Below are 10,165 nucleotides of genomic sequence, written 5' to 3' on the forward strand. Positions count from 1 at the left end.
GTAAACAGGGTGATTCTCGTCCACCAAGTGTCAGTTTTACCAAGGAGGCAAAGAGCTGTCTAGCTGAACCTTATAAGGAAGCCATCGTGATCAAGGTGCTGGATAAGCATTATGGCTACACGGCTCTCATGCATAAGCTTCGGATAGTATGGCGCATCAAAGGAGGGTTTGATTTGTTGGATGTGGGGTTTGGATATTTTTTTGGTTAAATTTGATATTGCTGCGGATCGTGAGAAAGTCATTCTTGGTGGCCCGTGGTTGATAGACGGTCACTATGTTGCTGTAAAGCCATGGGATGTGGATTTTAGGCCATGCAAAAAATCCTTTGGATCAACGCTGGTATGGATTCGAGTCTCGGGACTTCCAATTTGGTGCTACCAGGAACAAGCAATGCTGCGAATTGCTTCTGCAATAGGGATTCCGGTGAAAGTAGATTTGGCTACTAAGCTTGCAGAAAGAGGAAAATATGCCCGAGCTTGTGTTCAAATTAATCTTGAGTTGCCTGTAATCAAACATATTATAGTGGAGGATGTGACTTATGAAGTGGAGTACGAGAGTTTACAGTTGATTTGTGCTACTTGTGCACGGTATGGGCATGATAAATCGTTGTGCATGGAGAAGGAGTCCTTGGAAGGAAACGGAAATTCCTTTGGTGATGAAAAAAATAATGAAGCTCCAACATTAGTGCCACACAACAATCATGAGATTCAACAAGAGGCTGAATCAGAAGCTCGTGATTTGGGTGAGAAATTAGGAGTTGTTAAAGGGAAGGATGTAGTTACGGAATCATTGGCTCCTCACGTGCCTGATGGTCATGTTAATGAGGCATGCATGGATGATGGAGAGGGCTGGCAACAAGTGCTGCGTAAGGGAAAATTTACAATGGGTCAATCATCAGATTTGAAGGACCAAGATGAAAAGCAGCACAAGTTTAGTTCGAGAAGGGTTCCAAGGCCCAATTTGCATGGTGATGGAGGCAAATCAATTGGCATGAGGATGGGGAAGCGAGAAAAACATGAAATTACGCCATCTCCATCGTGCAAAACTTCTGCACGTCGTGGAATCTCTCTACGGAAGCGTCCTCGGCCTTCCTCCTTGCAGAACTCGAGAGTTGATAAAAATGGTGGCACAACGGAGGAAACCTTAGTAGATGGAAGCATGGCAAGTGCAGTGTCAGGAGGTCCAAAGGTGGCAATTATTGAGGATCAGAGTGTGCCAGTACCGCAGGACAAATCACCTATTGAGGTTGGTGATTCTGTTTAGAGTTTATGTTCTTATTTATTCTGTCCCTATTATTTATGGATAGTTTAAATATGATTGTTTGGAATATTAGGGGTGCTTCTAATAAGTTAGCTCGGGTGCATTGTAAGGAATTTGTTAGGAAATTTAGACCTGTTTTCTTTATTGTGGTTGAAACTCACTCCCCTTTTCAGCATTTAAAATTATTTTGGGAAAGGTTGGGGTATCACTCTGTTGGTATAGTAAAAGCAGAGGGGCATAAGGGAGGTATTTGGTTTCTATCCTCTATGAAGGGTGTTTGTTGTAAGTTCATTGATGCTTTTGATCAGGGTGTTACTGTTGAGGTTCACTTTGATAATTTAATTTGGAGGTGTAGTGGTATTTATGGCAGTCCTCAATTTAATAAAAGGGTTCTCCTTTGGGATTATCTTGTTGCACAATCCATGGTTTTTCAAGGACCTTGGATTGTTCTTGGTGATTTTAATGAAGTCAAATTTTCTCATGAATCTAAGGGCTGTCAATTTTCTCATCAAAGAGCCGACATGTTTGCTACTTCATTAGGGGATAGTGGTTTGTTTGATCTGAAGTCTATTGGGAGGAGGTTTTCTTGGTACAGGAGGGTGAAAAATTATGTTGACGTGGCAAAAAAGCTTGATCGAGTCTGTATAAATAGTAGTTGGTTATCTATCTTTCCAGAGGCTTATGCAAAAGTTTTAAATAGGCTTCAGTCTTATCATTGCCCTATTCTGGTGCGTTGTAAAGGTCGTCCTCAGCCTAAAGGGAATCGACCTTTCCGATTTGTTGCTGCTTGGGCTACTCATCCTGGGTATAGGGATATTGTGAACCAGTCATGGTGGTCTAGTAATAGAGGAATTCATGGCAAGCTTTCGGAAGTACAGAAGAATTCACTAGAGTTTAACTCGAAGGTATTTGGTAATATTTTTGTTAAGAAATGTGAATTAGAGCGGCAGATTAATTATTTACAAAAGCATTTGGAAGTGGTGGATAGTATTTATTTGCGTCAGAAAGAGCAACAGTTGCTTGATGATTATAATAATACTCTAGTGCAAGAAGAGCTCCTATGGTTCCAAAAGTCCAGAGAGCAGTGGGTAAGGTTCGGGGATAGGAATACAAGATTCTTTCATATTCAAACTCTTGCGCGAAGGAAGCATAATAAGATTCATGGCCTTTTTCTCAAGGATGGAGTGTAGAAAACTGATCCAGAAGTTCTGAGTCAAGAAGCAGAGTCTTTCTATAAAAGCTTATTCTGTCATTTGGATGATGTTGATTTAGGTTGCCTTGGTGATGTGCCTCTTCCTTCTCTGAATGAGGAAGCTTGCAATAACCTTACAGCACCAGTTACTATGGAGGAAGTCAAAGCAGCTGTTTTTCACATGAACTCTTTTAAAGCTCCGGGTCCTGATGGGTTTCAAGCTTTCTTCTTCAAAGAATATTGGGAGATCATTGGTCTTGATGTTTGGAAGATGGTTAAGCAGGCATTCTCTGGTGTTCCTCTTGATCCGAGAATGTTGGAGACTTTACTGGTTCTCATTCCAAAGGTTGAATCACCGGTATTTATGAAAGATTTCAGGCCGATTAGTCTCTGCAATGTAGTTTACAAGATCATCACGAAGGTCCTTGTTAATAGGCTTCGTCCTCATCTTGCGGAGATTGTTGGCCCGCTTCAAGGAGGATTTATTCCGGGACGAGGAACTCCTGACAACATCATTATTGCTCAAGAAGTCCTCCACTTTATGAAGAAGACTAACTCAAAGAAAGGCACACTGGCCTTTAAGATTGATCTGGAGAAAGCTTATGACAGAGTTGACTGGAGGTTTTTAGCTCATACCCTTAAAAGCTTTGGTTTTCCTATTCCTACACTTAATTTGATTATGAATTGTGTCACTGCTTCTTCCTTATCTATTCTATGGAATGGGAGTCGTCTGAATGGCTTTACTCCTAGCCGAGGTCTTAGACAAGGAGACCCTATGTCACCCTATCTTTTTGTGTTGTGTATGGAGCGATTGGCATGCTTTATTAGTCATCAGGTTGATTTGGGCTTGTGGGAGCTGGTTGCTATTTCTAGAGGGGGACCAAGAATATCCCACTTAATGTTTGCGGATGACTTGCTTCTGTTCTGTAAAGCTACAAAGAGACAAGTGCAAAATGTGATGTTGGTTTTAGAGACTTTTTGCAAAGCATCTGGGATGAAGATTAATGTCGAGAAGTCTAAAGCACTTTGCTCCAAGAATGTCTCTGCAACAAGGAAAGAGGGTTTTACTGGGGTATCCTCTATTAGATTTGTCCAGGACTTGGGCAAGTATCTTGGAGTTACCCTTAGCCATTCTAGGGTGACTCGTTCAGCTTTCAATGGTGTCCTGGATAAGATTCGGAGTAGGCTAGCAAGCTGGAAAGGAAGTTTACTCAATCGGGCTGGTAGGCTCTGCTTGGTTAATTCTGTTGCTGCTGCTATTCCCACGTTCCAGATGCAGGTCTCTATTTTTCCCAAAGGAATCATTAGTAAATTGGAGTCTATGATGAGGAATTTTTTTTGGAAAGGACAAGTTGATGGAAGAGGATTGAATCTTGTTAGTTGGAAGGTACTGGTTACTCCAAAAAAATATGGAGGTTTGGGGATTAGAGATCCTTATTGTGTAAATATTGCTCTTCTTGGGAAGCTAGTTTGGACTTTTTTCCAGCAGCCAAACAAGCTATGGGTCCAATTGTTGGATGCCAAATATCGATCATCTCTATATGACTGTTTTAGTTATCCTAAGAACAAGGACTCTCCCATTTGGAGGTGTCTTTGCAAGGCTTGGGAAGTGTTGAAGGATGGGTTTGCTTGGTGTATTGGAGATTTGAACCAAAATTTTTGGTTTTCTAGCTGGAGGAGAGAAGGACGGTTATCTAATGAGATGGATTATGTTCACATTTCTGATTCGAATCTCCGGATACAGGATATTTGGTCGGTTGGTAGGTGGCATTTGGATACTCTTTATTCTCCTTTATCTCAAAATTTGAAAGATAATATTCTCTCTTACAATCCAGATGAACAAGTAGGACCGGAAGTGGGTTGGTATTGGAGTGGGTCTGCTGCCAAAGTCTATGACTCACGCAATGGTTACTTGTGGTTGTGTAAGCAGCTGTTTGGTTGGGAGGAGCGGGAGAATTGGCTTTGGCTTTGGCGTCAACTTGTTCCGGAAAAGCATAAGTTTTTGGCTTGGTTGTGTCTTAAGGATGCTCTTCCTACTCTAAGTTTTCGCTTTAGAAGAGGGATGTCATCATCGGATAGGTGTCCAAGATGTCTTTCTAGCCAGGAATCGGTTTTACATTGTATTCGGGATTGTCCAAAAGCTCAGCTTGTCTGGCATAGATTGGATATTTCTTGTCATCCTTTGGATTTGAAGAACTGGTTCTTGTATCATAGCGGAGAGCATCCGTTCAAGTTCTTTTCGGGACTTTGGTGGATATGGCGAGCAAGGAATAATGACATCTTTAATCCCCATGAAACTTGGCCTCCGGAAAAAGTGATTTGTCTGGCATTAACTTCAGAAAAGGAGCTTAGGAATATTTTTGAATTACAACGTATGTCCCTTCCCTCTACTCTAAATGGTTTTTGGAATCCCCCATCTATTGGTACTTTTAAGATTAATTGTGATGCTAGTTATTTTGGTTCGGGTGATAGTGTTGGTTTTGCTTGTGTTATTAGAGATTGTAATGGGAGCTGGCAAAGGGGGTGTTTGGGAATGATTGAGAGTAATAGTATTCTTCAAGGAGAATTGTTTGCTATTTGGAGAGGATATCTCTTAGCTTGGGATGTGGGTCAACGAGATGTTATTTGTGAGACGGATTGTGTGGAAGCATTTAATCTTGTTACTCAAGATGGTTTTGGGTTTATTGATCCACTGGTGCTCAAAATAAGAGATATCATGCATTGGAATTGGCGGGTTGACTTTCGTTTGATTATGAGAGATGCAAACACGGTGGCAGATACTATGGCAAAGATGGCGATGAAGTTACAACTTTCGCATGTGGAGCTTCTTTCACCTTGGGAGGAGTTTAAGAATAGTCTTGAACGGGACTGTCCCTCTGTTTAGGCAGTTTCTTATTTTGTTTGTTTTGTTTTTCTTTGTTTAATTTATTTCAGTCACCAAAAAAAAAATATGCGATTTTATATACATTGTTCTTTGTTCACACAATTCCCTCATCACTAAAATGTAATATATATATATATATATATATATATATATATATATATATATATATATATATATATATATATATATATATATATGAATTTTATGGTGCCTTTTATTGTGGTGCCTAAATTGCCTAATTTATAAGTAAAAAATAAAATATATAAAATAAAAGTAAAATATTTAAAGTTTATTAAATAATATTTCTTTACTTTTTTTAGAAAGTTAGACACTATGTTTTAAGTATCATAGCATTCACCATATATATATATATATATATATATATGGGTTAAGTACTGAAATTGTCCCTAACGTCTTGGGTAAAAATCAAAATCGTCCCCGACCTTTTTTCATTATTAAAATCATCCTCAACGTTCAAAAACGCTTTAAAATCATCCTTTTTACCAATTTTATTTTTTTATTACCAAACTACCCCTCATTAAAAAAATTATAAAATAAAATAAATATAAAATAAATAAAAAGAAAGGAAAGATACAGAGAGGGGGGGTAGAGAAGGGGGTGGGGAGAGAAAGAAAGAGGGGTGGGGGGCGCGAGAAAAAGGGGGCGGAGGGGGGAGGGGGAGGGAAGAGGACCGCCGCCCGCCGCCTTGCCGGCCTGCCGACCGCACCACCACCACCTTCTTCTTCTTCTTCTTCTTCTTCTTCTTCTCTCCTCGCCACCGCCACCGGTCTTCATTACCGCCGCCGCTCTTCACTGCCGCCGCCGATCTGCTCCTCGGGGAAAGGGGGAAGCGAACGCGAAGGGAGAAGAGGGGGGAGGGGGTTTCGGGAAGAAGAGGGGGAAGGGGAAGGGTCCTCGCTACCACTGCACCGCCGCCACCGCTGTACCGCCGCCCTGCCGCCTGTGATCCGCCACTCTTCTTCTTCCTCTGTGAACTGGATTTTTGTTGTAGAATTTCTGAATTTTTTGTGAATTGTTGCTGAGTTTTGATTATTGCTTATTGCTGAGTTTTGATTATTGTTGTTGCTGAATTTGTTGATTATTGTTGCTGAGTTTTGATTATTTTGATTTTCTGAGTTATGATTTTCTGAGTTGGGGTGGTGGTGGGTTCTCGGGGAGGGGGTTACGGGAGTGGGGTGAGGGGGTTGCGGGAGGGTGAGGGAGCGAAGGGAGTTGGGAGTGGGGTGATGGGTGAGGGTTGAGGGGTGGGGGGTGAGGGTTGAGGGAGTTACGGGAGGGAGGAGGGGGAGGGGTGGGGGTGGGGGAGTCGGCTTAGGGGGTTTCGGGAGGGTGAGGGAGGGGGAGGGTTGAGGGGTGGGAGGGGACGGGGGGTGGGGTGAGGGTTGAGGGGTGGGGGGTGAGGCAGTCGGCTGAGGGGGTTACGGAAGGGTGAGGGAGGGGGGAGGGCGGAGGGGGGAGGGTTGAGGGGTGGGAGGGGACGGGGGGTGTTGGCCGGGGTGGGGGTGGGGGAAGTGGGGTTTTTAATTTTTTAATATTATTTTTAATTATTTTTATTAATAATGAAGGGTAATATAGTAAAAATAAATAAAATTGAAGTGGAAAAGAATGATTTTATAACGTTTTGTAACGTTGAGGATGATTTTAATAATAAAAAAAATCGAGAACGATTTTAATTTTCACCCCAAACCTTAGAGACGATTTCAGTACTTAACCATATATATATATATATATATATATATATATATATATATATATAGTTGAGAATACACTATTGTTTATTCAAAAAATATTATTCGTAGATTAAAATTAATAACTAATATATTTGTATATAAATATATATATAATTTAATTTATTTTTAATATATATTTTATATTAATAACTGACTTTAATCACTAATTTTAATATACATGGAAAATAGTCGTTATTTATTTTACAAAAAAAAAAAAAAACAAAAAACCCACGCCGTAACGTACAATTTATTTCTTCGAACATTGACTTGTATTGCAATTCATATCCAAAATTTACGGAATCAATTTCCATGAATCTGAAGCAGTTTGGTGTTTGGTTTCTTGAGCTCTTGTTTAGGGACAGTAACAACAAGCACACCATTCTCCATGTGAGCTTTAACCTGCTCAACCTTAGCATTCTCCGGGAGCCTAAACCTTCTCTGGAACTTCCCGCCGCATTGCTCAACGCGGTGCCACTTTATCATCTTCTTGTTCTTGTGGCCGTGATCTTCGTCATGGGCATGCCTATCACCACTTATCTGAAGTACCCTTCCATCGTTGACCTCCACCTTGACCTCGTCCTTCTTGAGACTGGGAAGATCTGAAAGAAAAACATGCCCGTCTTTTTTTACTTGTTTTCTTTTTGTGGTTATAATTATCATATTTTTTAATTTTTGGACCATGTGGTCAGGTTGTAGCCTTGTTGATAGCTTATTTTTGGATTTCTTGTACTTGGGTGTGCATGGCCCAGCTCGGTCCGAAAATTCGGCCCGGTTCCGAGCACTATAGGAACTAATTTGGTATGATTTCATCGTGCTTAGGGTCGGATAAGAGTCTCACAAAATAGACCCCGTCATTATTTCGGGTCGGGTCCGTGTCATAGTTCGGGTCACCCGAATTCGACCCGGTCATCATATACAATTAATATTTTGTGTTATTAGTGATGGATGATGGTTATTCTTATGTGGAATTTAAATATTGTAAACCTTAATATTTTGTGTTATTATTCATTATAAGACTATAAGTTAATGTTTTATGTTTAAAATGCACAAGACTTTAAACTAATGTATAATATTGTGTTATTTGTATTGATTTAAATATTTGGTGTTATTAGACAATATTAGTATTGATTATGGTTATGCTTTAATTTTAGAGAATAGTTGGTTCTTGTTATATTTTTCTAAGTGAATTTTACCATGTCAAATAATGGTTGGAGTCTTAGAAATTTGGATATTTTCACATACTAGCTTACAAGAAGGTATCAAGGTAATATAATGTTAACGACCCGGTTTTCATCCGGTATAATCATGGCCCGAAAGTGTATAAGTTTCATCGGATTTAGGATCTAACAAATAGGTCCGTTATATATTTCAGGTCGGGTCTGTATCACATCAAATTCGGTTTCACTCGACCCATGCATACCCCTACTTGTAGTCTTGTAGATAGCTTTTTCTCGATGCATCTCTTCTCGACAAACCCAAAACTGGGTATGATAAAATTGTGAAAGAATAGGAAAAGCAAAGAAAAGAACTTTTATTGATTGTTGATTGATTGAATTGTACTGAAGTGTGTTGTAAACTATGAGGGTAAAACTAAATATATATAGAGCATTGTCCTATGAAAGATAAAAGCAAATAAAGATAAGATAAGAACAATTAAAGATAAGATAAAGATAAGATAATAAAGACTAAAATTAAAATTGAATTTTTGTATTCTGTTGGGCTGAATTTGTGGGTCACGATACTTCTTTATTGTTGTCATGGGCTAAAGTAGAAGAGTAGTTTAATACGCCCCCGCAAGCTGGTGGATGGAAGATGTCAATAATCCACAGCTTGGATAAGTTCCGATGAAATTGTTGAGAAAAGCGCGTCTGACGTGGTGACGCGGAGGAAGATGCATGCGGCAGAGCTTGAGCTGCCTACTGCAAAAATATAAAAGGAGATGCTGTGCTTGAGCAGCGATCTTCAAAAACTGCGTGCGGCAGAGCTTGAGCTGCCGGCGGCAAAAATATAAAAGGAGATGCTGTGCTTGAGCAGCGATCTTTAAACAATTGTGTGCGGCGGAGCTTGAGCTGCCGACGACAAAAATACATAAAAGAAGATGCTGTGCTTGAGCAGCGATCTTTAAACAATTGCGTGCGGCGGAGCTTGAGCTGCCGACGGCAAAAATACATAAAAGGAGATGCTGTGCTTGAGGGAGAGAGAGCAAGCAGCGATCTTCATAAAAAAAAAGAATGAAAAAATAAAAAATAAAAAAATAAAAAATAAAAAATAAAAAAATAAGCGTGTAAAACGCAACAAGATTGATCTTTAGAGGGCGCGTATGGCGCAATAAGAGTGGTCTTCAAATGGCGCGTAGAGCGCAATAAGAGTGCAGATGGAACTGCTAGAACAGATGCAGATTGAACTGCTAGAAAGATGCAGATTGAACTGCTGAAACAGAATACTGACGAAACTCCCGGAAGAAGTTGCAGATGAAATGCTAGAAGAAGGCGCAGACGGAATTGCTGGTAAAGAACCGAGATAATCAAAACTGTGGTAGAATTTTCACTTGGATGCATGTAACTAAATCTATGATTATTTATTGTGGGAGGAAGTTGAAAAAGAAGCATGGTGATTTCTCACCGAAGAGATGATAACTTATATATCCTCCTCAAGGAGGATACCATGGCTCTGATACCATGATAAAATTGTGAAAGAATAGGAAAAGCAAAGAAAAGAACTTTTATTGATTGTTGATTGATTGAATTGTACTGAAGTGTGTTGTAAACTATGAGGGTAAAACTAAATATATATAGAGCATTGTCCTATGAAAGATAAAAGCAAATAAAGATAAGATAAGAACAATTAAAGATAAGATAAAGATAATATAATAAAGACTAAAATTAAAATTGAATTTTTGTATTCTATTGGGCTGAATTTGTGGGCCACGATACTTCTTTATTGTTGTCATGGGCTAAAGTAGAAGAGTAGTTTAATATATATTAAAGAAGTATCGTGGCCCATGACAACAATAAAGAAGTATCGTGGCCCACAAATTCAGCCCAACAGAATACAAAAATTCAATTTTAATTTTAGTCT

General features: G+C 39.6%; 1 protein-coding gene across 1 annotated transcript; it reads right to left on the reverse strand.

The window, feature by feature from the left end:
- Window positions 1–7,387: 7,387 nt before the first annotated feature.
- Window positions 7,388–7,747, reverse strand: LOC112784560 (18.5 kDa class I heat shock protein-like). The gene has a single exon (XM_025827807.2). It carries the CDS (start codon window positions 7,745–7,747, stop codon window positions 7,388–7,390), a length of 360 nt encoding a protein of 119 aa, XP_025683592.2.
- Window positions 7,748–10,165: the final 2,418 nt, after the last annotated feature.

This window comes from Arachis hypogaea, chromosome 20, assembly GCF_003086295.3.
Source record: "Arachis hypogaea cultivar Tifrunner chromosome 20, arahy.Tifrunner.gnm2.J5K5, whole genome shotgun sequence".
Classification (NCBI taxonomy): domain Eukaryota; kingdom Viridiplantae; phylum Streptophyta; class Magnoliopsida; order Fabales; family Fabaceae; genus Arachis; species Arachis hypogaea.

Bases quoted from the DNA above. Each gene is read 5' to 3' on its own strand.
- LOC112784560 (XM_025827807.2), bottom strand. From the start codon at position 7,747: ATGATAATTATAACCACAAAAAGAAAACAAGTAAAAAAAGACGGGCAT.